Raw genomic sequence first — 27988 nt, forward strand, 5'->3', positions numbered from 1 at the left:
TCTGTTGTACATTTCACCATCAAATTTTATTTTATTTTAAATAAATGAATTCATAGTATATAACAGTATAAGACCATAGATCCTTTAGGTATTTTTAATCAGTCTGAAGAGTCTAACAGCAAAAGGGCCGACTCCTTAATCCCTGTTTGTTAGTTTAAAAGTTACGCAGCATCTGGCAAAGCATCTGCTTCAACATGACAGTGTCATCAGCGGACCAGCTACCATGAAACACTTGCAGTGAAGTGACAATACTATCTTTGAATGCTCTGTAAAATAGACAGGTGTGGCAAAATATAGACAGGCTGGATACAGCTTTTCAGTTCTCAGACAACAGGATTTACACAAAATGTAGTCTGATATTAAACTTGTGGCACCACAACTAAGAGTCACCATTACATTTTATTTTATATGAAGCAAAATGTATGAAATTCGACATGAGGATAAATAATTTTAACACCATTTTTTTATCAAAAAGTGCAAAGAACACCATTTTATTCATAACTTTTATAATGTTTTATTATCTTAATTGTTTTTTTTGGTTTTTTTTCAAATGCTACAGGGGTATGCATAATTTTGAACCGGTCAAATCTCGGAGCTGCTCCTTTAAGGAAACTACGACCACTTGTTTTCACGCATGCGCACTGTGAGTTTTAAGTCACGTGGGTGGTGTGTTCCGCTTCCTTACTGCACATCAACTGGGTGAGTGTCTGTTCTCTGATTTCAGGTTGTTTAAGCTGAAATTGACACACCGCAGACAGGTACAGACGCTTCTCTGAAGGAATAAAGTTTTAGACAAATACAAATCTTTTTGGGTTTTGAAAAGTCCGTCTGTGACACGCTTGGACGTCACACAATATAATTATGACATGTTTTCATTATCCTCGCAGCTCGTACGGTTTTCCTCAGTCGCTTATGTACATTTTTCAGAACATAAATGAAAATCTCAAAACGACTTGTTTAATTTTTGTGCACAAAATTAAAGCAGTTTTCTCATTTCTGTGAACAAATTACAAATGCCTTTGTATTTCCATGTAAGTTAGGTACAATTATACTGACAACATGACGAATAAATTTGACAAACAGAATGAGAAGTACAATGAAACAAGTACTTCTCATTCTGAGCCACTGTCGTGTTTATCGACAAATATTTAATTTCCAGAGATGAATTGAGGATTTTGAGAAAGAAACTGGATTTAGCAGGTAATTCTTGCTGTTTTACTGTTTGTACTAATTGTTCAGAGAAATGCCCTTAGTGTCTTGCAAATGTCGAAAATGATTCGAGAAGAAAAAGAAGCGTCTGTAATTTTGAGCAAATAAGTAGTTTTGGTAATCGCAATTGACTTAATTAGTTTTGTTGTTTCTACATTAATATAAACTATTTACTTTGCATTATTTGAGGTCTGAAAGCGCTGCAACCTTTTTCTTATTTTGACCATTTCTCATTTTCTGCAAATAAATTCAAAATTTTTGCTTGGATTTTTGGAGACATGTTGTCAGCAGCTCATAGAATAAAAGAACAACAATGTTCATTTTATTCAAACATATACCTATAAAAAGTAAACTCTGAGAAATGTATCACTTTGCAGTGGTCTCTTATTTTTTTTTCCAGACTTGTGTATATATATTTGAAGTTTAAGATGTGGATTTTAATCCTAATAGTAATAACATTGTTTTGGCTCTACAGGTGTGGAGGATGAGCTCAAGCTATGGCACAAGAAGAAAGGTCCGACAGCAGCAGCTCTTCAGCAGCTTGGTGCCGTCTGATCCTGAAACGCAGGCAGAGATCCAGGATCTCTTTAACAAAGTTAAAACCTTTCTGAAGCCGGTGGGTGAGGAATGGCGCATCCCCGACCCTAGCGTTGCTCTCAAACACCCGGCAGAGGACCACCGACACCTACAGGAGTTGAAGGCGTCTCTGAATGCCGTGAAGAACCAGCTCAGTGACAAGAACATACAAGTGTGGCACCAACACACCAACTCCACCAACCGAGCCGGGAAGGTGATCGCCGCCGTTCGCTCGGCTGCCAACGCAGAGATCTGCACTCAGGCCTGGTGCAAGTTCTACGAGATCCTGGGGACCTTTGACCTTCTGCCAAAGGAGGCGCTTCAGAACGGGGAGCTGAACTCTGTCCATCTCTGTGAAGCTCCGGGAGCATTCATCACCGCTCTCAACCACTACATGAAAACGAACGAGTCCACCCGCTATTGTGACTGGGGCTGGGTTGCCAACACCCTCAACCCGTACCATGAAGCCAACGGTGGGAGCACAACCATTGCAGACGACCGGCTGATCGCAAACACGCTGCCGTGGTGGTTCTTCGGCTCCGACAACACGGGGAACATCATGCTCCAGAAGCACCTGCTGGATCTGCAAGTGTTTGTGTCCAACATGCGGCGGGTTGACGTGGTGACGGCCGACGGAAGCTTCGACTGTCAGGAGAACCCGGACGAGCAGGAGGCGCTGGTGGCGTCGCTGCATTACTGCGAGGCCGCTGCAGCGCTGCTTCTGCTGAGCCCCGGTGGCTCCTTCGTCCTGAAGATGTTCACGCTGTATGAACACTCCTCCGTCTGCTTGCTCTACCTGCTGAACTGCTGCTTCCGCTCCGTCAGCGTCTTCAAACCCGCCACCAGCAAAGCCGGGAACTCTGAGGTTTACGTCGTGTGTTTGAACTATGAGAGCAAGGAGGAGGTGAGGCCTCTGCTCTCCAAACTGATCCGAAATTATGGCCCAAGTCTGGCTGACAGAGAGGCGCTATTCCCCAGCACGGTCATCCCAGAGACGTTTCTGAAGCAGCATGAGGAGTTGTGCTCCTACTTCCACACCCTGCAGGTGGAGACCATCGGTGAAAACCTGCGGCTGTTTGAAGGGATGAGCACAGAGAGGAGGCAGCGGCTTGACCACATCAGAGACTGTGTTGTGCATGAATACTTGCAGCGCTTCCAGGTACTTCCATATGGCTCTCTAAAACAACCCAATCGCTTAAACTTGTTGCCAAAAAAATGTGTGGGTTTTTTTTTTTATTTTTTATTTATTAATTCATTTATTTTCTGCCGCCGTTTCAAAAACCTTCCTGTTGTTAAGTCACATTCCATTGGCACTTTTCTGTCACCTTCCAAACTAAGCTAAGTCCAACCCTTCAGCCCAGCCCTGATACCTAGCAACCCAAACTGAGCTCCAGCACATTTGGTCAGCTGGTTTTACTGTTGTATGCGCTGCACAATGGCTACTAGAAAAGACAAGTGTTTTGTTGTTGTCTTACCACTTAGAAACCACTTGCTGCATTATTGTTGGTTGTGCAGGAGGCTCTACTTCTGCTTTTCAAAGATGTACAGTTGTGTCATTGAGTATCTTTCTGCAGTGTGTATAAAGTGTGAGTGTAAATGTTGGTTTGGCATGGCCAGCAGCAGAATGTTTGGATTTAGCAAGCAGTCATTTAAAACAGGGATTTACTATTTAAAAAACAGGCAAAAATAATCATGTACCTGACTTTTAACCAGTTTCTAGAGGTTTATATCCTACTAGTTAATCTTGTCACATCTGAATATTAATTGTGGTATTTCTGTGTGCAGGTGAGCTTTCTTCCCAGGAGCCGGTGGATTTCCAGGAACACAGTGAGTCCCGCCTGCTGCAGCATGTCGGCGGGTCGACCTCTGGGCCAGAAGAAGCAAACCGGCTCCTTCAACGAGCGCAAGGAGCTGCAGAACCTGAGCTGGAGGGAGCGAATTGGGCGGAGCTGCCAGGCTGCACTGATACAGAGTCACTGCACTGAGGACAGAGGGCTGGGCTGCGTGTTAGAAGGACCCCGCTCCAGCTGCTTTGTAGATTCATGGTATGTTGTAACTGGAGCTGCGCTGCCTGCAGTCAGGAACTCTCCATTCTGTGACTTGGCGCTGTTGAACCACCTGAATGAAGCCCTGCAAGATGCAGCGGTGGACTGGACTCTAGTGACCCCCTGCTGCTCCTGCAGTGTGGCTTGCACTGCCTCCATTTTGTCTGAAGCTAAAGGTCTTGAGGGGAGCAAAGAGAAGAGGCGGTGTCTGGTGTTCGACAACCGTGCAGCGTGGGCTGCTGCTGAGAGCCAAGTAAACGATTTAGTTTTGACTTTCAGTGAAGAGCCTTCGTTTCCTCAAAGAGGCCGCATCCTGCTGCATGACGGCGAGCCTCTGTACCAGCAACAGCTGCTGCAATGTATCCTGCTTGCCCTCCAAAACCTGAGCGCCGGGGATGCCCTGCTGCTGCGGGTGTTTTCCGCCCTGACTCGAGTCACCGCCGCCGCCGTGTTCTGCCTGCACGCCTGTTTCCGCTCCATCTCCTTCAGGTGTCCACCCCCGTCCGGCGGAGTCGGGGCCTTGCTGACGTGCATCGGCTTCTGCCCCGAAGCGGCCGTTCCGATGCTCCCGGTTCTCAGTGACGTGCAGAGCTGCATCCAGCAGCTGATTGGAGGAGGAGGAGACATGGGGGACAACCGAACACACGCAGGTGACAGACAGGTACTGCAGTTTGTTCCCATGGAGGAGCTGCTGAAAGGAGGACTAACTGAGTTCCTCTGGACCATGAACTCTGAAATCACCCAGCAGAAGCTGCACCTCCTGTTGCAGGAGGCAGCTTGCTGAGTCCAAGGCTGCAGCGGATTATCACTCCAGAACAATATGACATGTCCGTTTTTATTTTTCTAACACCAACAAACAGAAAAACAAAACTAAAGGTGCAGTCCAGTGGGGAAAAGTACATTTTACTTCTTGAATTTAATTATATAAATCAAAATTATGTACAGAACACTGCAAATACACAAAATCGTACCAAGTTTGAGGTATACTACCAAACAATCATGAGGTCAATATTGACCTGAATAATTGTGATTGTTATTATTACTTTAACATTCAGCTTGCCTTTCATAGTGCTGAAACTGAATTCCGCAACCAAATTTTTAAACTATCAATCTTTAAAGTTGAATCTTTCCCCATTTTGAATAAACAGTGAACACATTTATAATCTCTAATAATTTTCTTTTCAAAGCAGAAAAGATGCAGCTGATGATATTATGTTGCACCCGTTGAGCTAATTTGTGAAACTGTTCAGTACAAAGATTCACCTTTATTTGATTAAGATTCATAAGAGCTGAAACAATTTGATCAAACATGATAAATGACCATCTGTGATTGATTTGAGGTTATCTGATCAGGTCGGTGCTCCTGATGTTTGAGCGTCCAACGTGTCATATTAATTTAACCATGTAAATTTCTTTTACTCCTTGTCATATGTGAAGCTGCAGGCGAGAACTAAAACCTGCAAGGCTTGAAAATGCAGATTATTCTCAGAAGATGATCAGCAGAACTGATCTGTGATTAAAGGGAGCTGAATAATAATCAGTTATAAAATCCTCTGCACCAAACAAAGGCTCTGTGTTTCCCCCTGAAGTGCCTGTTGTTTTTGTTATGATTTATTTTCTTCCCACGATGCTAAAGATCTTTTAGCTGTCATGGATGTTGATGCTAAATTCCTGTTAATGCTTTTAATTTCAGTTTTTTTATGCTTAGGGGAAGACAAAGTGCACTAATCTGTTTTATTTATCATGAAAGGCTTTGTTCTTATAGCGCTGAGTTTAGTTTATTCTGTTTTATAAGAGTCTGTATAACTTATTTTCTTAAGAAAAAATAAAAATGTGCACTGAAATAAACTACTGTTGAGGCTGATTAAATATTGTTTGTTTGCGATACAGGACTGTAATAAATATTTAATTCTTTTGCCTCCGAATATTCAAAACATTCACTATTAATCACCCTTAAAGAAGAAAAAACTCATATTTTTACTACTGATCCCAAAAAAAAATTTCCATTCATTCATGCAGCTCCATCATATAGGGCAAATATTAAATCTGCATTGCAGATTATCTGTATTAACATGAGAATGAATGGTGTCAATGCAGGTTTTCTGCTCTGGAGATCTGTTGTATTTTTATTAAAACTGCACAATTTTAGAAAACATGACATTGTGATCTTGTATAACGACACTGATTGTGAGTAATTCACATTTTTCTTTCTACTTTTTCTTTCGACGACAACACATCTTTCTGATTAAGCTCTACTTGTGGATGTAAAGGACCATAAATGTTCATCTAAACTGTCTATTTTACATCCAAATTACCATTTGTGCTGCATTGCAGTTGAGATATGGTACACATTGATGTCACAGTGACCTTAGTAAGGATTTGATCTGTTGTGCAGTTATGCAGGTTAAAAGTAGTATTAAAAATAAAATTTAATGAAACCAACATTTAAAATTATGATTTTAAATGCACTTATTGAAAATTCTCCTGGTATTGTTTGGTCTGGGATCTGGAGTCCGTGCAGACTAGTGTTAAAAACAATTAAGCAGACAAAAGTTAACGACAGTTTTCAATGTTTCCATTTATCAAGGTACAGTAGTTATCCAAACCGGTACGGCCCAGTGTAAATGAATCTCATCCCTCCTCAGTTTTGATTAATCACATTTTTTGGTTGAAAGTGTCATGCCACACCAATGACTGAATACTGGTTGTTCTGTAATATCAGGAAATCACTTCACTAAAACCTTTCTGACAACATGAAGTAGGCTATAAGATCTCAAAAACAACATACCCTGCCCCGTCTAAAAAAGAAAAATAATTATGAAGTCATTTCTAAAGCTTTGGGAGTTTCATGTCTACCAAAATTACTCCAAGATTCATTCAGGCTCGTGATTCGGCCAGGAGGATCTGGGCAGAAATGCTTCGGACGGGAAGGGTTCATGGTCCCAAGACTAATGGAGTAAAACATATTTTCCACTTCGAATTTTCACCGTGTTTCCGCATCAGACTCCAAATGTAACATTTCTGTTAGCAAATTCAGGAACAAGCTGTAAATAACTTTTTTTTAACAAAATAAAAACAGATATATTTTGTGAACATTTTGTATTTTTCATAAGTATTTTTGTTTTTCCTTCCGTCTTCATCTGAGACACCATTGAGTGTTACGCTAACCCCTGATAGCTTTTGCTTTTGCAGTGGATGGGGTTAATTTCCTTGGTCTGCAGCCATATTTGAATATGTGAGTTAAAAGACAAACAACCCCTGATCTGAGTGCTTCTATTGAGCTCTGCAGCAGGTACAGACAACTGTTAAATCTGTGGATTAAGTGATCAGATGGTGATCTCGTGAACTTTGCATGAACTCAGATTTTATTTTTTTAGGTCAAATAAACTAAACAGAATTACTCGCATTCAAACACTTCTTAAAGATATGAATCAAATACAGACTAAATGGTTGATATTGTACATGAGAGCTGATATTCAGGCTTGCTCTAAATTAATTTCCAAATTGTTTAAGCAGCATTCAGATGGAAACCTCACTGTCAGGATCAGCTTGATCTCTTTCAGCTCTGAGCAAAAGCAGAAAGAAAACACTTTCCTGAAAGAACCCAGAAACAGAAAACAAGTCAAACTTTTTTTTTCTAAACACTATAAAATATCAGCTCACAATCTAACTCAGTTTATTGTGTTCAGCTGAGCTGCTGTAGCATACTGTTTAAATCACTATGGATGGAAGAGAACAGAGTTATAAAGGTCATATGTGACATTAAAAAATGAAATGTGTCCTGCGAATAAGAAGTCGGCCACATATATTCATTTTGGGAAAGGGCATCCCAGCCCTAATTTCCCTCCAGTATCCAGTTTACTTTGCCTCCTTTGACTCAGCCTGTGACGCTATCCTTTAAAATGACTGTAAATCTAGAAACAAATACAGTAAACTTCTCTAAAACTAGTTATTTCCAACTTTTGTTCAACCTAACCCCAGCTAGCAGCATAATTTAGACAAAGTAAAAATGTGAATCCCACTGTGCTGCAAAGATTGATGTTATTAAAACCTGAACCTACTATAAACACTTCAGTTTTAGCTAAAAGTTGGTCAAATGAGATGAGTATGAGGATGCACTGTTGCCAAGTTCCCAAGCATTTATTTAAGTGGTAGACTAAAGTCTTGGCCACTCTAACAAATATAATTTGCAAAAAATAAGAGATTTCAAGCTGCCTTGAAAGAAAAATAATTATGAAGTCATTTCTAAAGCTTTGGGAGTTTCATGTCTACCAAAATTACTCCAAGATTCATTCAAGCTCGTGATTTGACCAGGAGGATCTGGGCAGAAATGCTTCGGACAGGAAGGGTTCATCTTCAGACTGGTGAGAAAATCTTACTTGTGCACACCACTATCACTTTCAGAGCTAAACACAACACAAAGCAGCTGCTTTCATGATTTTTTTTCATATCAGATTTACGTTTACATTCATGAAATATAAAAACTTGCATGACTGGAACAAATTTCTTATTTTGGAGGATCTTTAGGTCAGCACTCCTAGCACTTCCTAGTCAAAGTTCAGACTTTAATCTGTCATAGGACTTGAAAAATCACAAACAGCCTCTGCACAATCCAAGCCTGTTGAGCTATTGTCCAAAAAAATGGGCTAAATTTGCAGCCTGACAGACGTTTTTTGTCTTAGTATTGCTGTAAAAAAATGGTGCAACAAACTCCAACCAGCAAGTTCAAAGATTTTCAGCTGGAGCTGGTGAAGCATATGATCACATCGCCGACTTTGGCCTCCTGTACCTAAGAACTGAATCGATTCTGTCTCAGAGGTCAAAAATCTAAAGTCACCAGTTCAATAGAGGATGGGAAGCTGGATGAGCTGCATGGACGGCTTATGTACATCAACTGGATGAACAGACAACAAAGTCATACAGAAGCATCTGGAGCTGCAGAGATTCTCTCTATTCCTAATTCAACTAATTGATTTGGTTTTTGAATACCATCAATTTTCACTCTGGTGTCCCCACTAAGGCTCTTATCAGAACCAATTTAATGTTAAAAAGGCTGCAGCCACAAAATGCTAATTACTAATCACCACTGCAGCAAGACTATTTAAAAGTCTGTGCAACCAGTAACCTTTCTCTAATGAGGACTTGAAATTATTTTTCAGTAACTGAAAAAATCTGATCTGATTATGCAGCGAATAATTTAGGATTCCAGCTTGTTAGAGGTTTCAGTCTGTCAGTTTTATCCAGCAATGCAAAACGCCAGGATGACCTTTATGAAATTATGACATTTTATTTAAGAACAATATCTAAACAACTCTGTGGCCTTTCAGTTAGCAGCAATATTTTTGACACATTCAGACTCCTGGATGGTTTTCAGTTTAAATATACTCATTATGAGGATAGTTTGTATTCTATAATGCTTCAATAATTTTCAATTTAGATTGATGAGTTGAATAGAGTTAGCATAACAGCACTATAGGATTGTGTACAGTTAAGCTAAGCTAAGCTAAACAGGCTAATTGTGTGACCTGAAAACTTATCTGTGCCTTAAGTCAATGTAACAAACTCCATAGTTGTGGCATGATAAATAGTTTTATTAAAGCTTTGGCCTACTAAAACATTAAGTTGTTAATTGTAATAATTTAGACGAAATTGTAATTTGAGTCTACAGTTTGTGCCCCAGCGTGGACCCGCTAAGAAAAAAAAAATCTAGAAAGTTCGCATCGCGCTCCCTCCCCCTTTAGAATGTGACGTTTAACGTGACTTACTAAATCCGTGTGTCTGTTGTCACCCATCGCCTCTCCCTTTCACTCGCTCGCGGCTCTCCAAGACATGCGCAGTGGTTTTCTCTGAGCGGAAGAAGATGTCTGTCTAACCGTCAATTCAGCTACATAAATCATCAGATATGGCGACATGTAAAATCAGCAGCGCTTCGTCCAACTTTTAGCGTCACTTGGAAAGGAAGCTTAAAGAAAGGTAAGCTATTCGGACATGATGTTAGCAAAGCTAGCTATACAGAGACGTTGCATCTGCCATAAAAAAAGTTGTCACTCATGCGCTGAATTATTGTGTGGAGGTGTTGACTGATATGTCGCATTTACGGGACAACGCTGACCAAAGTCTGCAATATAGCGATATGACATTCACGGACGATCCGATTCTTCTGGACGGATTTTTACTAAGTCCTACAGGACTGAAGCCTCACTGAGAACCGTTCTTTGTTCTTGTGATGCTCTGCGTCCACTGTAGTAGTTATTTTTATTTTATTTAATAAAAATATATAGATTTATTTAATTGGCGAATAAATAAGACATGAATATCAGAAAGCAGAGCATGCTCATTGCTCTTTGATTGTTTTCATCACCTGTCATGGTGGCAGACAAGGTGAGAACAGTCACGGTGCTCCTTCTCTCCTTGGTTACTTCTTGCTTATTGCGCCTTGGACAGTGTTCATAGTTGAGCGGTGTTTACCGTTAATTGCTATGTTTAATTGTGCAGACAGTTGTGGTTTCTGACATGGGCAATATGGGCAACTGTCCAGGGGGTTATCTTTTTAGGGATGGCAGGAGACCTCTGCGGATTGTAGCACAGAGATGAAAGCAAAGCAGAATGAAGAGTTTGAATTGACACTGGTTACATTCATTTCAGCTCTAAGTATTTAATATCTAGGTGTTTTATGGGATTGTGGATCTTTCAGATCAATTTGACAAGCAATTTTGATAGGTACACTTAATTTTATTGTGTCATGTTGCACAGGGTGCAACATGGCCTTGACTTGATCTTGGTCTTGACTTGATCTTGTGTTAGGTAGTTTTGACTACAACACTGCTAGTGAATCCTCAGTTGCATGTCCTCCCCCACCCACCTTCTTTCCATCTCCTTTCAGTTGGGTTTCTTTCGAAATAAATGCCAGTCATGGCAAAAAAAGTGAAGTTCATGCTATGTTAGGACAGGAGACCAGACGTTTCCACCCCTGAAATTATGATGCATAAAATCACATATCTAATCTAAACTATGTTACAGAAAATAAAAACATGCTTTATCTGCAGCATTTCTCATTAAAATGGCACATTACTGATGTATTAAAATTAAACATGATAGGTACACTTAATATTGTATTACCAATTAGGTAATACATTCAGCAAGTACTTTTACTTTTAATAAAAGTATTTTTAAAAGCAGTACTTTTTTACTTTTAAGTACAAATGTTAATGTGGTACTTTTACTAGAGTACATTTTTGTCTGTGTATTTGTACTTTTACTTAATTACATTTTTTGAGTACTTTCTCCACCACTGCCTATCGCTAACAATGAACTAACTCATGTTATTTTATGAGCTTGAATTTCCTGGTAAATAATTTATTTAGCTTCTGTAAACCCAAATTCATGCTGGAGTTGTACGTTAATGTTGAGTCGCTGTCCATTGGATCCAGGTCCAATGTAGGCCAATGATTTGCACCGATCTACAGAAACCCCGTGTTCGTGTCTGTTCGTGACCAGACACGAAGCATGTGGGAGAATAGTAGCAGCTCCTATTTGAACAGTTGGAGCAACCATAAAGGACTCAGTCTTCACACATTTTGATGCTGGACCAACAGAAATAAATGGGCTGAATTTACTTCTGGCCCTCCATGTGCATTGGGTGACGTCGGTGCTACGTCATCTGAAACCCAGCAATAGTAGTTCAGGAAGGAAGTGGAGGAGATTGATCGTTTTCACAGATTATCTGTCTCATAATAAATTGTCATTGACATGGTGACAACTTTAACAAATATGGAGAAAACATATTTTTTATTAAAGTTATACTGCAGCTTGAATAAAATGCAACTACATAGCATTTTTTGAGAAGTCTGGATTGCTTTATGTGTATTTTGCACGTTGCCTATGACTATTGCTCGTGGGGAGACATTTCAGTAATCTAAAACTAATACAAAAAATTTAAGCAACGTACTTGCATACTGTATGCGGCTGTTAGATGTAAAATTCATGAGCAGTAAATTTTGTGCTAGTATCAGCATCGAACCCAGGTAAGCAAGTTGCAAGCCTTTAAATTTGTAACAGCAGCTCCGCAGTGGGGGCCCAATCAAATTTTTCGTCAGGGGACCCAAGATTCCTGGTGGCGCCCCTGACTGCAGCTGAACAGCGTCGCCATCAAGCGCACTGAGAAGGAACGAACCATTTCATTCACATCCAGGGGGTTCAGGGCAAATATGGATGTGTGTTTTTTGGTCTGGCAGTGGGAATATAAAATTTTTACTGCTCAAAACAATCTTCGAAAACACAATATGATTAATTTTGTAATTGACAGGGCCCCAATTTTTTTTTTATTCTATGGAGAAAAAAAATTAAATAAATAAATTGTGGAGGGTCTCCTGTCAGTCAGTGCCCTTAGAATTGTCATAACTTTTCCCGACTATACTGCGCCCCTGTATATTTATATTTGTATTGTAATAAATTCAGCCACTAAGATGGTGAGAATGCTTACAAGCCCACAAGATAACTATCATTATATTAATATCAATGAAGTAAAGTTCATGAAGACCTTGTCTCAAAAGAGAGGAATGAGAAGCAGGTCATGCTTCTGGAAATTCAGGAGCTTAACCCCTAGAACCCGACGGACCCACCGGTGGGTCCAGCTGCCACGGGACCTCGGCTCGCTCTGTAAACAAAGGCTCCACGTGCCTTTACATTTTTTTTTATTTTTTATTATCCGCTAAAAGAGGCTTTGATCTTTCAAAAACTATTCCGCATAAAGGTTTTGCCCAAAATGTTAAGTTTAAATTTATTTATACCCCCTGAGGGTGTAAGAGGTTAAGGAGAAGCTGGAGAAAGCTGAATCCAAAAACCAAGGCCAGGTGGGAAGAGATGAGACGACAACGTGCTTCCCCACAATACAGGAACTCCAATAAGAAATGAAGGAGATCCAAACACCATGAGGAAATTGAGATGCTCACCATTGAGTTTGAAATTGATCTCACTGTGGCTCAGAAAGAAGTAAAGAAGCTCCAGGAAAAACTGAAGAACGAAAGAAATCTTGGTCCAAAAAGTGATTCAGCAAAAGGGGAAGCCTTCAAGGTTCCCCTAAAATGCTCTAGCTACTGTGAAGGGTTGAAGAAAGTTTCCACTGAACATTCAACAGAAATCAAAGTTCGAGATGAGGACATTCCTTACCTTGATGTAAGACAGCTTCAAGAAATGCTCCAGAGAGAAAGAAAGCTGAGGATTGAGGCATAAAATGAAAATCTGGATCAATTCAAAATTGCTGAGGCTTTCTTTGACATGATGGAGCAACAACTGAAAACCAAAAGAGAGTCCAAATTGAGGCAGACTCTCAAGAGGAAGCCGTGGAGATCGCAGAGCAACTAATTAGAAAGCTTGAGGATGTGGAGAAAAACGTCCAAAGAGGGTCCCGCTGAGATCACTTCAGATGAGAGGGACAAAATTCAACTGGAGCTCCAACAGCGGAGAAAACCATCCAAGAAGAGAAAACACTACAGGTCCAGGCAGAGGATTTCGTAGAAGTATTGGACCAAGAACTGAAAACAGAACGAGAACTTAGAGCCCAAATTGAGGCAGACAAAGAGGAAGCTGTGGAGATTGTGGAGCTACTAATTAAAAAGCTTGAGGACATGGAGAAAAAGTCCACAGAGGGTCCAGCTGAGACTGCTTTGGTTGACAAAATCCAACAGGAGCTCCAACAGCGGGAGAAAATGCTCCAAGAAGAGAAAAGTCTTAAGGGTCCAACGAGAGACTGAAAATGCTTCTCTCTTGAAGACTGTAGAGTCTCTTCGGCAGGAAACAAAGAGCTGCAGAAAGAAAAAGCTCTAAGACAAGAGTCAGAAAGAAGTAAGTTGGAGTTGGAAAAGGTAAGCGATAAACTTTACCAGGGTTTAGAGAAAGCCTATAAGATGACAGAAACCCTCTCGGGTGATGCCAAACTCCTTACCAACCAGCTTCAGGCAGAGGGCAAGAAACGGAGATCTCTGCTCAAAGATATCCAGGAACTCACCCTCATGCTGGAAAAGGAAAAAGCCCTTAGAATCAAGGCAGAGAACTATGAGATGGAGGCCATAGAGATTTTAGAGAAATCTGAGAAGGAAGCAGAAGAAAAACACCATCTCATCAAAGTTCAAAGTTAAGAAGAGAGGGACAAAATTCAACTGGAGCTCCAACAGCTGGAGAAAATGCTCCAAGAAGAGAAAACCCAACAGGTCCAGGCAGAGAATTTATTAGAAATACTGGAGCAAGAACTGAAAACAGAACGAGAACTTAGAGCCCAAATTGAGGCAGACAAAGAGGAAGCTGTGGAGATCACAGAGCAACTAAATAAAAATCTTGAGGACATGGAGAAAACGTCCAAGGATGGTCCGGCTGAGACTGCTTTGGATGACTGGGAGAAATTTGAACTGGAACTCCAAAAGCTAGAGAAAATGCTCCAAGAAGAGAAAAGTCTAAGAGAGACTGAAAAGGCTTCTCTCTTGAAGACTGTAGAGTCTCTTCAGCAGGAAACAGACAAAGAGCTGCAGAAAGAAAGGGCTCTAAGAGAAGAGGTAGAAAGAGGTAAGTTGAAGTTGGAAAAGGTAAGTGGTAAACTTTACCAGGGTTTAGAGAAAGCCTGTAAGATGACAGAAACCCTCACAGGTGAGGCCGAACTCCTTACCAACAAGCTTCAGGCAGAGGACAAGAAACGGAGATCTCTGCTCAAAGATATCCAGGAACTCACCCTCTTGCTGGAAAAGGAAAAAGCCCTTAGAATCGAGGCAGAGAACTATGAGATGGAGGCCAGAGAGATTTTAGAGGCGTTCCAGAAAGAAGCAGAATACAGAACCTGGCAGAAGAAAGACTTGAAAGAGAAACGCCATCTCATCAAAGTTCAACCTCTTTAAAGTCATGTGAATAGCTCTTTGTTGTAGTTAGATTATAAGTATTAAATCTAACAAGTATTTTAGATTATTAGTATTTTAATTCATGTAAAGATTACTCTGTTATGTGTCTGTTTCACCACACCTGATTCAAATGATTGCATGACCTCTTCTGCAGCAACCAGATACTGCAGAAGTCTGTCTGTCAATCAGCCATTCATTTGAGTCAGGAGTTTGGTAGGAAGAGGAGACATCTTAAACATGTAGGCATGTGTACTTAAGGACTACAGTTGGGAACCACTGCAACAGCAGTCGATTCCCGGTCTGTCCACCCTTTGCCGTTTGTTTTCCCACTTCACCCACCTTGCCAGCTGGTGTTGGTCAGACACGACATGGCACAAAAATTTGCAGCCTCACTTCTGTCAGCCTGTGGCTACAATCCAGTAGCTTGCCATCAGCAGAGTGTGAATGAGTCCTTTCACTCCCTTCAAATACATGAAGTGGCCTGAAACAGGCCATACAGTGCAGTTTTGTTTTAAATGTCGCAAGTTCTATGTAAATGTTACATTTTTATTGAACTCTTTAATTTAAAAATGCTTAAAAAACAAACGACAAAAAAGGAAAGGACTTGGCATTCAGCCTCTTTACAGTGAAGAGCCTCCTTGTTTGTTTTTGTTTAAATGTTGAACGTTTTACATCATCATTGTACGTATTCAAACTCATAACGCAATGTAAATAGCTGTTGATTGTGTTTGTCTTTGTTTTAAATGTTGCAAGATCAATGTCAGTTGCATTTTTATTATGTCCTCCTTTTTGTTAAAACAAATGCTAAGAAACTGACAAAATAAAAAAAACTCAACAAAAATGGAAAGGCTGGATCTATTCTGCCTCTTTCCAGTAATGTAAATAGTTTCTTCCTGTGTTTTTCTGTTTAAAGTTGAAAGTTTTATATCATCATTCTATGTATTCAAACTTTAATGTAATGTAAATTGCTGTTGTTGTGTTTGTCTTTTAAATGTTGCAGGTGTATTGCAAAAAAAAGAAAAAAAAAGAAAAGCAAAATATGGGAGGAAAGTTTTTATTTGATTTTGGCTCTATTCCACTTCTTTAATGTAATGTAAATTGCTGTTGATGTGTTTGTTTTTCTTTTAAGTGTTGCAGGCTCTATGCCAATGTTGCATTTTATTATGTCTTTTTATTTAAAAAGAAATGCTATTTACACCACTACACTAAGAAAACAAACAAAACCAAATAAACAAAAATGGAAAAGTTGGATCTATTCCTCCCCTTTACAGTAATGTAAAGGGGAGGAATAACTTCTTGTGTTTGTTTGAAATAAACACAAGAATGTTTTATATTGTCATTCTATGCATGACAATGTAAATGTTTCATATCATCATACATAGACAATATGTTTTATGTCATGTATTCAAACTTCAATGTAATATAAATAGCTGTTGTGTTTGTCTTTGTTTTATATGTTGCAAGTTCTATGTCAATGTTGCGTTTTTATTATGTCCTCCCTTTATGTAAAAAGAAATCAAAAAAACAACAAAGGAAAATAATTTGTTGGTTGTTTTATTTGATCTATGAAATGGGTCTGGTGACATGGGAGAAAAAAAAATTGTGGCCGCGACTTAATTAATGGAACGAGAATAATAAGAATGGTAATTACTCATTTATTTCTTGGGAAAGACTTAATTATAACAAGTCATAGCCATGATTTTGTTGTCTTTTTTCCTGACTCCACAGATTTCAGATGTATTCAACTTGACCGATAAGAGCTGGCTAAATTGATTGAAAACATTTTCCACATATTTGGGGCTTTTATATAACATTAGTGTCTGACCTTTTACATTGATTCCCAAACATTCAAGAGAGTCAAATATGCTCAAGAAAATCATTTTACAGTTTGGTGAATCATGAAATATTAAGAAGTCCTAAGCCCCTCTTATGCTTATTGTTCTCACTTAAGAAATTATAATTAGGAGATGCCAATTTGATTAGTACAGATGCTTCATTTTTATAAGGTCTCAGCGGTTTGTTGGGAATCATTAGAGAAAGAAAATGCATCATGAACACATCTCGAGTGAAGATTTAAGTAAATCTGTAATAAAATAAACTGGAGTAATTAGTTCTAGATTGTAATGAAGTGTCAAAACCTGCAAAATTAACCTGATTCCTACCAGAAGACACCATAACAACTTGGCTGCTTCTTAAGGGTTAAATAAATTGCCACATTGCCAATAGTCACTTACATCTGTGCCTAAAAACTGATACTTGAAAGTTTGGTTCAGATGTGCCTAAAGTCATGCAGGTTGAGCCAATTGAAATTGAAGCATGGCGCCTGGATCTAAGACACAATAGTAAAAAAAATATATATTTTATTCTCAATTTTGCTTTAAGCTGTGAAATAATGACAGTCTCTCATCTGTTGGTATTGAATAATGACTATAAAAATGAAAATGTCAAATTAAACCGTATATTTCTGGACAGAAAGGTCTCAAATGTTGCAAATGTGTTCAGACAGCAGAGGTGTTAATCTTTTGAAAGCTGCATGCTACTTAGAACCATGTTTACTTTATGAAGCCAGAGAGCAGCTGCAGGATTTGTGAGGGGCTCTGTGTGATTTTCAAGCATTTTTTCCCAGCTGCATTTAATGGATTTAAACATTTGGCCAGGTCACACTATAATCCCGAGGACTAAACACAAGCAGAGTGTCACAGGTTTTGCCACTACGAGCAGTTCCACCCAAGATGAAAACATCCATTACATAACAGAGGAATCCATTAAAGCTGCTCTGTATTTTCATGCTTAAAAAAATCATTTTCTCTGAGTTCAGGCAGACATGCGTCATCTGCTTGATTCTTGAATTTCAGCCTGATATGTTGCTGATAATCGCCCCCCTCTGACTCCAGAGCCTGACAGAACTGGTTTGTAGATTCACTGTAAATCACATGTGCACGGCTGCAAGCTGCGACCCACAACTCATTTAAGCTTGAAGAGGATAAATAGTAAACAGTTCACTTCTACAGCAGATTTATACTGCTGCTGTGATTTAGATTGGGAAGGGGAAAAAGAGAACAGAGAAGTGCTCAGGACCCAGAAAGAAACAAGATTTAAAGCATTCTTCTTATTTCACTCAAGCAAATGGTCACAGAGGTGAGCAGAAAGGGGACAAAAGCTTGTTTTCCCTTGCCTAAATCGACAAGAAACAGTTTCATGAATGATGTGGAGTGGGGGGGGACAGTTCAGTAATTTATAAATGGTGCAATAGCGCCCCCTGGCAAGGTTCAGTAATACATGAATACTCAAAAAGACACGGATCATCTGTATAATACTTCTGCTGCAAACATGCTTAACCATAATCAAATATATATACAGACTTATTACACAAACGTTAAAATAAAATCCATTCAAACTGAAAATTGCACTGCACACAAACATATTCCATAAACATATGTTCTGCTCAAGAAGACAAAACGTATATATGTACAAGTAAAAGCCAGCCATGAAAAATCAATGTCCAGTTCGCCAGAAGAGGTGAGGTTCTGCTGCAGAGAAATGGCTTTGTTAAGCTTTGAACTTGTGGAAAATCTCCATCACAGCAATGGTGGTGCTCTGTCCAAAGATGAAAGCTCCAACCACGATTGTTACAACGCCCCAGATGCTTAAAATGTCCCTGCAATGGCAAACAAAACTCAACAAGTCAGAAGAAAGACAAGAAGAACAGCAATCTTTAACTAAATAAGCAGTATTATGCATTTTACAAGCACATTTTATAGCATAATCAAGTAACTATCATGTTTTCTGGACTATAAGCCGCTACTTTTTTCCTACGCTTTGAACATCTCTTTGACAAACCTGCTTGCCTTTATGTTTCTCTTTAAGTGAAAATGTTTCCTCCCTGCTCAGCTCCCATTAAACTTGTGCAGGCTTTTTCTGGCTGTAAAGGCATTTGCTTTCTCAGTAGCAATAGTTTAATGCTCAGTTCATACACAAAAACTCAGAAAATATATCTACAGCATTTCACTATTAGATGATCATCAACAAACTAAAAACAAAAAAATCCAAAAGGGCAATAGGGTATTTATTATAACCACCAGTTTAGGAAATTGTGGATGTTTGCATGCAGAAAGCAGTTTTGTACCCAACACATTGTATTTATGACCCTGTTCATGCTTTAAATAGTGCACATAGTGAATGTAACAGCAATGTGTAAATAGTTTACACTCACCGGAGTCTTGGAGAGACATCTTCAGTCTGCATTGTGAACACTAAGCAAAGACCTGCAGCATACACAGAACACCACAGGACTTTTATTGCATAATCGATCCAACAGTGAAGCAGATTTAAGGTGTAACCATATATTTAGATAATCAGTTTGGTTCTGTTGGACGTTTCCTGTCTGCTAAAAAGAGTTTTTTGCTTTCCTCTGTCGCCCTGTGCTTTTTTTTTTTTTTATAAAATGAATAAATGATGAGAATCTTTCAACTATTCAGATTTTCATAATAAAAATTTTCAGAATCTGATTGTATTGAACTGAATTAATATTTTTCATAGACTGAATTTAATTGTATTTGTTTGGTTTGAATGAGCTCTACTGGTTAGTGGATTGTACGTCTATGAATCTGAAATAGATTTGTTTAGTTTTTTAATGACATAAATTTCATTGACAGTAGACTCAATGGTCAAACGGCAAATATCAGCCAGTTCCAACAAGAGTTTAGAGTTTAAATGGGTTCTAATTGATAAAATAAAGTTTATGCTTGCCAGGGAAGATGAAGATGAAGAAGGCACTTATTCCTCCAATGACGCTGATGACGTCGGCCATGTCTGGGACAAACATGGCAATCAGAAGCGTGAAGGAGATCCAGGCCACAGTCAGAACGACTCTGCAGCGACTCTCAAACGAATGAGTGACCACCCCCCAATGATTTATTTGAAGTCGTAGCACCAGGTTCAGGATCACAGATCTGTTCCACACAGACACGACATGAGGATCCACAAAACCACACAAACTCCACTCAGACTTGAATTACCTCCCCAGCAGAAGAATAATGGGATATATCGTGATGATTGATACTCCAAACAGCAGCCTGGAGATGATCATCACCACATCATTTCCAGGATATGACATCAGAATATCTGAGGCTACGCCTTGCCCAAAGGTCAAGAAGCCATACACACCTGGTGAAAGAGAAGGTGGACGTGGTCAGCAGGTGAGAACGTTCTGGAGAAAGGCCGATGTTTGAGAAGTGAACCCACCAGTCAGAGTGTAAGTGAGCAAGCAGAAGAACATGGAGAGCACAGAGATGGCCACCCAGTGGAGGAGATTCTGGTTCTCCATACTGCTGTAGATTGCTATACAGGCTTCATGGCACTGCACTCAAAACACAGAAGGATTCTCATAGACAGAATGAAAAACATAGAATCAATAGCCATCAGTTTGGATGCAGAAAAGGCGTTTGACTCAGTGTATTGGAATTACCTTTATTTAGCATTGGAAAGATTTGGCTTTAATAATCAAATTATAGGCTGTTTTCAGTCTCTGTATGAATCCCCCTCTGCCAGGATTAAGATTAATGGGGACCTAATGGATAGAATACAATTAGAAAGGGGCTGCCGCCAAGGCTGCCCCCTCAGCCCCACATTGTTTGCGTTTTTTTTATTGAGACTCTAGCGCAGGCCATCAGAGAACGCAAGAATATTATGGGTGTAAATATTAAAGGCACAGAGCACAAGATATGCCTTTACGCTGATGATATCCTCATGACGCTAACTGACCCGGAGACCAGCCTACCTAACCTTTTTTCCCTATTGAAAATATTTGGCATGTACTCTGGGTATAAGTTAAATCTGCAGAAAACACAAACCCTTTCATTCAATTATCAACCATCACTAAGAATTCAGAAGCTGTCCAGATTCTGCTGGGACAATAAATGTAGAAAATATCTGGGGGTTAATATCCCTGGAGAGTTATCCGACCTTTTTGAATACAAGTATACCCCACTGACAGAAGAGATTAAGGCGGATCTACAACATTGGTCGTTGTTAACTATGAATCTATATAATCGAATAGATATAATAAAAATGAACCTTTTACCAAGGCTTCTCTATCTTTTTCAGGCTTTGCCTATAAAAATACCCGACAGACAATTCCACAACTGGGATAGAATAATCTCAAATTTTACCTGGGCTAAACAAAAACCCAGAGTAAGATTTCGAACATTACAACTATCAAAGGAAAAGGGTGGTTGGGCGTTACCACACATGGAGGACTATTATAGAGCAGCACAGATGAGAGTGATAGTTGGTTGGTGTGATCCAACATGTGAAACAAAATGGAAAGAGATAGACATGTCTTACACTAACACACCCCTACAATCCTTGCTTGGAGATCGTTATCTCATTAAAAAACACATAGATTCTGACCTAATACCATTAGGAACAAAGGTACCGTTGGACGTTTGGTATAAAATATCAAAACAAGTACAAATTGAAAGAAATGCCCGTATTTTGAGATGGCCTGCCTACGATAGAGATTTTCCCCCATCAAGACTGGATAGAAGATTTATGCAGTGGGCACAAAAAGGCATAACAAGCTATTGGAAGATTACAAATAACAACGAATTAAAAAGTTTTATACAACTTCAAAATAACTACAACTTGGAAAAACCTGATTTTTATAGGTACCTCCAACTAAGACACCACTACGATAAGAGTATAAAGCGCTTGGAGGAGGAAGAGACAGGTATACTTAAAATCCTATTGGATTCGAGTAACGGAAGACCCCCTGAAAAAATAATATCCAAACTATATTCATGTCTGCAAATGGGAAGGAAATGTGATACAACATATATCAAGGTAAAATGGGGAAAAGATGCTAAAATAAAAATAATGCTTGGTTAAATATATGTAACTCTGTGATTCACACATCAAGTTCAGGCCTTTGGAAGGAATTTACCTGGAAATGTATGGTACGTTTTTTTATTACACCGAACATTAGAGGTAAACACTGTAACAACACTGAAAAGGCAAAATGTTGGAGGAACTGTGGGAATGAGTCTGCGGGACATTTTCATATCTTCTGGGAATGTACAGAGATTACACCCTTTTGGCTGGAGGTGATAGGGGAAATCAATGCTAAAATGGACCTGAATCTGCAATATGATGTTGCTGTGGTGCTCCTGGGTTATCTACCCCAGACATTGGAGAAATTGGATAGATATCTGCTCTTGGTACTGTTAGCAGGAGCAAGGAAAGCGATAACCCGCAGGTGGTTGGACCCGGAACCGCCAGCGATCTCGGAATGGAGAGAGATAGTCGGGGAAATCCATACAATGGAGAGACTGACTTTCTCATTAAGACTTGCTACTCACAAATACAACAAATATTGGAAAAAACTGAAACTTCTATAACAAATGATAACGATTGTTAATAGATGTAATTACCGCTTTTTGTTGATTATTACATGACTGCACCTGTCAAACTGAATGCTCTGCGTTTTGTGTTAAAGGGGGATCTGACTGTTCTAAATGTGTATGTGTACTAAAAAACCCTAAAAATGATAAAAAAAAAATAAAGTTTAAAAAAACCACAAAAGGATTCTTCATGATTTATTAAATGTGACCTATTAGGCTTTCCTGAACAGGTTGGGATAGGTCTATTGGCTATACAAATAGGTTCATCACATTTTTTTTTTACATAAAAACATTCTTAGATAATGAGATTTTAGTTTGGTCAGTTCTGCCTAGTTTGAGCTCCTTTCAAAATGAGCTGCTTTAGGGCCTCCTGTCACTTTAAATCAAAATAAGCTGCTGCTGGCCACGTCCCCTAACTCAACACTTGCACATGAAAATGGCTCCAAATAGATGCGCAATTATACAACTATACATCTTAGACTCTGAATAACACCCAACGGCAGAAGTGGAGCCAACAAAAATGCAGCAAGTTGTTTCTAGATGGTAAGTGAACTACTGTAAACTACTATAAATACGTGTCTTTTCCAGCAGCCCTTGAACAGAGCATACTGACCAAACCTGCCCGAATTCCTCTTGGGTTGCTAGGTAACGAGGTTAGGCTTCCCTGGGGTTGCTAGGTAACGGTGTAGTGCAGTGGAATGTAACAGCAATCGGGAGATTTTTTGAAACTGCTCATTTTTCAGACACCAGAAACATTAACTTATTTTCAGAAAACGTCTGGGTGGTTTGCTTAAGCGCTTGGCTGTTTTTACAAGCAGTTGAGGCCTAATTGGAAAAATAAAAACAGGGAAAATGTGAATTTTTTGTTTAAATCCAGTTTTCTGACACTGGGCAACACGTTCAGTAACAATTGCATGATGTTGTTCCTTTGCAGCCTAATGTCAGAAAATCCATCTCCCTCAGACTGGCCCAAATATAATAGAAAGCCTTGATGATTACATTTCATTTGATATATTTTAGGCATTGCTTCGAAGGGGAAATTATGTTATTGGTTTTTGTGTTTTTGAATATAAAAGAGGATTTGAAAAATAACCCAACAAAATCAGGAATCATTTCTCGGAAAATCATGTCTTAGTAAAAGAAAGTCGTGCAAGACAACAGGAAGCTAAAGGACATTGTGCTTTTCAGTGACAACTTGAATGTGGTTGAAGATGATTGTACCTGGAAGCCAAAGCAAATGGTTGGTACCACACTAAACATGGAGGCCCAGGAACTGACTCTGAAAGATACACATATTTACTAAAGTACATTAGATAAAACGCTAGACATGTACACACACAATCCACGAAAAATGAGAGGTACTGACCCTCGGCTTTGCTCTGTGTAAATAATCCTGTGGCTGTCCATTAGATAATACTTGACAACGACTGCGACACAGAGATACGTAGCAGCAAGCGTCCCTAGTACACTGACACAAAAAAAAAACATTCAGAAAATTAAATAAATATATATGTGTGATGTTATCAGAGGTGAGATAAACACAGAGTACCTTGTGTATTTCTGTATGCCGATTTCTTTTGGGATAGACAGAGGCAGGATGATGAGAAGACACATGATGAAGAGGGCGAAGCGCTGGTCAGTGTACCAGTGGTAAGGCATGTCTGCCTCACTTGATCCGGTCACAGTCTCGTATAAAGAAATACACACTGAAGAGAGAGAAAGAGACAAAAAGAATCCTGTAAAGTGAAACTAAGCTTTTGTTTACATTCTGTTGCAATCTGAAGGGACATCGTATAAATGGCTAAATTTTGAGTGACAACTTATAATTAACATAGCTACATTGGCCTCGAATACTCCAACTACTGTAAATGTTCAATGAAAAAATATTTTTGCAGTCAGACTGTAACCAAAGCAACGTATTTTGCAGATTAGTTTGCAAATATCTTTATTTTAAAGAGCCAATGTTTGCTACATGACCCAAGGACCTGCAGGCTGGCTTTGGAGCAAATATCCAAGTCAAAAGAGGATTATGACACAAAGCATAAAAAGTATTTTTGATGCATTAATAGTGAAGCTAAATATCAGAAAAAAAATGAAAAAAAAGCTGAACATTTGCTGCCTGAAACAGCTCAAAGGTAAAAAAGGAAAAAGAAAAGCACACTATCTGAAAGCTGAAAAAGAACATCTTTCAGAGCAGGAGCCAAGTTTTAGTTTCCTTGACAGTCAAGGTCACCAAGTTCATCAATAACACCCAAAGTCTCACCTGAGTTTACATGAGAAAGCGATAAAAAACATAATTTTTTCAAAACATAAACTAGCTGCTGAGCTAGTTCTACTTTTACTTACGTTTTTCCAGTTGGTCTTGCACCACCACCAGGAAGGCGACGCTAATCATGAAGAGGTTGAAGCAAAAACAGACTTCACAGAGCTGACCCACAGCTCGTCCACACACCTCCCTCACTACGTCCTGATAGGTCTTCTGTCTGCTGACGGACGACGCATAACCCAGGATGACCAGACCGCTGATGAGAAACACCAGAGACACCTGCAGAGGATAACGATGAAGAGTTCAACACTAATCCATACTTGGTGTCACTCCCGCTTGAAGATTTTAAACCTATGGCCATGGACACACCTGTGAATGGTGTACCACAGCCTGTTTTCTCAAAATTACTTAATTTTTCACAATAACTACAACAGAAACACTAACCTTGGCATCAACACCAAAACTTAAAAATGAGAAGAAAAAAAACAAATAATGAAGTTGTCTTAAGAAACCACAATCCAACTTATTTCACAGCAACTAAGACAATGCTATGTAAAGAAGGAGTTCCAACCTCAAGAGAATCATTAAATTAAATCCCTCTAAAGACTGTAGAAATTAGCGACTAACAAATCTTGCTAAAAGTTACAACCCTCTTGGCAGGGGAGATACAAGCAAGAACCCAACCCAGAATTACTACTGCTAAAAAACATTAACTTGTGATTTACTCACAATGAGACAACATTTTTTATAACTATGACAATTTACAAAAATTAGGAAATTTTTAATCAGATAAAAGCAAAATGATCCAAATAATTGTCTCTATAAACACTAGAGGTGTGCCGATCGATCGGTCACCGATCATAATCGGGCCGATTTTCGTGAAAAAGTGTATGATCGGTGATCGGCCCTCATGGGTGATCGGTATCGGTATCGGGAGGAAAAAACCTGATCGGCACATCTCTAATAAACACACAATACTTAAAAGGGTCACACCTATGAGGGTGGTAGCACGTTTGTTTTTGTGCCTCACATGCTAACAAATTAGAAATTATATTATGGACCTGAACAGGTATTAAGATTCTGTAAATTAGGAGCAAAATCCTGGAACAAAAACATAAAACTCAGACTCTTTGCTTGTTCTTAGAAAGCATGTTTTACAACAGTCAGAAGCAGTTCAGTGAAAGTCCACACTAAAACCTGAGGCTTCATTAGAGCTCACCTGTGAAAAAGGGGGCCTCTTTCACACCAAGAAGAGAGAGAGAGAGAGATGGTTGCAGGTTGCTGGCCATTGCCTTCATTGCGATTCTCATCTCCCTTCACTGCTCTGTCTGGGATTTCTCCAATTGAAGTGGATTTCTCCAGCAAAATTTCAATCAAGCTATTAGTTGTAAATGACGATGTCGATTTCTTGCTCTATTTTAGAACTGTAGTCTGCCTGTAGTTTTAGCAATGGTGGTGGAGGAAGTGAATGAAGTCATTCAGTTGGCTGCACTTCACATATTTAATTAACATTAACAGCTGCGTTCTTCAGCTCAGTACTTCTGTCTTTGCAGTGGGGGATGTTTTTTTATTATTGAAAGATTTGTTCAAAAAACAAGGCAGTAATGCAAATAAGTATTCAAATACAACTCAGAAATCAGAGTTATAGGTGAAGAATAGACAATAAACTAGAAGGGGAAGGAGAAAATAAAGCAAAAATAAAAAGGAAGAGAAAAATAAATAAAAAAGCTCTGAAAACAGTATGATTTATGGCGACAAAACTGATAAATTATGTTCTACAATAATGTTGAGAAGTTTCTTAGCATTAAGATTCACCATTAGGCCACTTTATGGGGTTTTATGTAACACAATTCACTCAACACAAAACTGAGGAGACATTTTATTAAATGTAGATTTGTGTCAGCACAGTGTTCACAAAAAGAGAGGGTTGTTTTACAGTCCAGGATAGGACAAAAAAAAATCTTTCTGACAGGATTTTGGTGCAAGTGATGATTGTTTAGCTTCGTAGCGAACTGGCGCACTACATCATGGACAAATATTAGCTACTTTGTTACATTTAAGACTTAAGAGTCCTGGCCGCCAGCAAGCAATAAAATCCTATTGGACCGCAGAACAAATAACGACATTTTCACCATTACCTCGAATTGTTTTCCCATACAAAAACTGGCGGCTGTTTGCTCACCGGAAGTACGTCATCGCAATTTTTGTCCGAAGCGAATTGTAGCCACCAGCATAAAAACTTACCAACAAAACTTTCTAACTGAAGGCTGAATTAGATGGAAAGCCCAGAATAACTAGCTTTGAACTCACCAGCTCCACAGTGATGGCGGTGTTCACACCCCCAGCCTTCCCAAAAGCCCAGGGGAAGTTGAGAAGTCCCGCTCCCAGCGCGGACTTCAGCATGATGAACACCGCTCCAAACGAGCCGAGCCTCGGGGGATCGGCTACAGATGCAGACCGGACCAACAGGCTGATGCTCTCCCGGGCCAGTTCCTCCATGACACCGACCCAGTTTAAACACTCAGCACCAGAACCAAAGGACACGTTCCCAGACAGGAAACCACTATGAGCAACTGGTGTGTGGGGAGTATGTAGACACACACAGCCTCACTTACGTGGTCTTAATTTTGAATGTTAAGCATTTCACACTGGGGTGAAAAATGTGACACAATAGTGAGCGTTTGCTTGTGTTCAGTCAACTGCTGTCCCTTTATGTTCATTATTGGCAACAAGAAGCGTCTGAGATGTGCTGCGAAACAAAACACAACTGCAAATGAGGGCATGGACTGTGTAATGGAAGTCTTCCCATGTAAATAATTTACTTTAAATATTACACTGAGTTAAAATGACAATGAGAAACAGACAAATATTTTTGTTGTTACTGTTTGTGGTGCTTTGGCAGCACGTGGATTTTTTTGCAGCTGCAGAATTGCAATATTTGTTGTGCAACATGAATGTCCAACTAATGTCCGGCAACTTTTAAATGCATCTCCTCCAACACATCTGAATTATTTGATTTACCTTTGGGGTCAGTAAAGTATCTTTAAGCTCATCGGCATTCAGTCATTTAGCCCTGCAAAGGCCTGACTTCAAGCCTTTCATTTGATTCAGGTGTGTCAGAGTGAATTCTGTGAATCTATAAGTTGCAAGAAGTTAACTCTCAAGGTCCAGACGTGGGACAAAAAATCTCAGAGGTCTGAGTACCATGTTGGTTTCAAAAAAGTTCATTTCTTGACTCAAGGGGGTAAAAACTTTTCAGTTTATGGTGTAAGACTGTAGATATAATTCAAAAAAAAATTTAATTATTTTAATGTCTTCACATATAAATATTTTTTTAATTATTTGTATTTTTAGTCATTTTGTACATGTCTTAGTGTTGGAATTTGCAACCTTTACAACCTAAAGAGCCATTTTGCTCTCAGGACAGCCAAATAAAACTCGCTTAAAGCTGCTAATGTCACAGAGCTTTTTGAAAGAAGACAACTTTTTAGACAGATATCTAGGAAATTTCTAAGGAACCAAAGTTGTATTTCTAGTTTTAGGATTTTAAATAAACATAAAAGAGACTGGATTTAAAATAATAATCTTAAAACATATCACTGGTACTTT

The 27988-nt window shown here is 39.2% G+C and overlaps 2 protein-coding genes across 4 annotated transcripts; one reads left to right on the forward strand and one right to left on the reverse strand.

The window, feature by feature from the left end:
* The first annotated feature begins 636 nt into the window (after positions 1–636).
* Positions 637–5984, forward strand: cmtr2 (cap methyltransferase 2). Of its 3 annotated transcripts, XM_016670344.1 has the most exons (4): positions 637–699; positions 1685–2689; positions 2831–2944; positions 3571–5984. In XM_016670344.1, the coding sequence occupies exons 2-4, from the start codon at positions 1694–1696 to the stop codon at positions 4612–4614; spliced, it is 2154 nt and encodes a 717-aa protein (XP_016525830.1). In that variant the 5' UTR covers positions 637–699; positions 1685–1693; the 3' UTR covers positions 4615–5984. The 3 variants fall into 3 exon arrangements, with proteins under 3 accessions (XP_016525830.1, XP_007549970.1, XP_007549971.1); XM_007549908.2 differs by having other exon boundaries at positions 1685–2944; XM_007549909.2 differs by lacking the exon at positions 637–699 and adding an exon at positions 708–758 and having other exon boundaries at positions 1685–2944.
* Positions 5985–17056: 11072 nt separating this feature from the next.
* On the reverse strand, positions 17057–27558 carry LOC103136594 (putative sodium-coupled neutral amino acid transporter 8). Its single transcript, XM_007549910.2, has 10 exons — positions 26690–27558; positions 24460–24658; positions 23663–23819; positions 23480–23581; positions 23335–23392; positions 19958–20072; positions 19732–19879; positions 19463–19665; positions 18927–18978; positions 17057–18371 (listed from the first exon to the last, which is right to left on the reverse strand). Exons 1-10 carry the CDS (start codon positions 26876–26878, stop codon positions 18263–18265), a joined length of 1332 nt encoding a protein of 443 aa, XP_007549972.1. The 5' UTR covers positions 26879–27558; the 3' UTR covers positions 17057–18262.
* Between the last annotated feature and the right edge of the window lie 430 nt (positions 27559–27988).

The sequence above is a fragment of the Poecilia formosa genome, unplaced genomic scaffold (assembly GCF_000485575.1).
Source record: "Poecilia formosa unplaced genomic scaffold, Poecilia_formosa-5.1.2 Scaffold33, whole genome shotgun sequence".
NCBI classification, from domain to species: Eukaryota; Metazoa; Chordata; class Actinopteri; order Cyprinodontiformes; family Poeciliidae; genus Poecilia; species Poecilia formosa.

Coding starts and splice junctions, on each gene's coding strand:
- LOC103136594 (XM_007549910.2), bottom strand. CDS start 26,878: ATGGAGGAACTGGCCCGGGAGAGCATCAGCCTGTTGGTCCGGTCTGCA. Junction 19,880..19,957: donor GCTCACTTACACTCTGACTG/GTGGGTTCACTT, acceptor CTCTTTCACCAG/GTGTGTATGGCTTCTTGACC. Junction 19,666..19,731: donor ATTATTCTTCTGCTGGGGAG/GTAATTCAAGTC, acceptor TGTGTGGAACAG/ATCTGTGATCCTGAACCTGG.
- cmtr2 (XM_007549908.2), top strand. CDS start 1,694: ATGAGCTCAAGCTATGGCACAAGAAGAAAGGTCCGACAGCAGCAGCTC. Junction 2,945..3,570: donor AATACTTGCAGCGCTTCCAG/GTACTTCCATAT, acceptor TTCTGTGTGCAG/GTGAGCTTTCTTCCCAGGAG.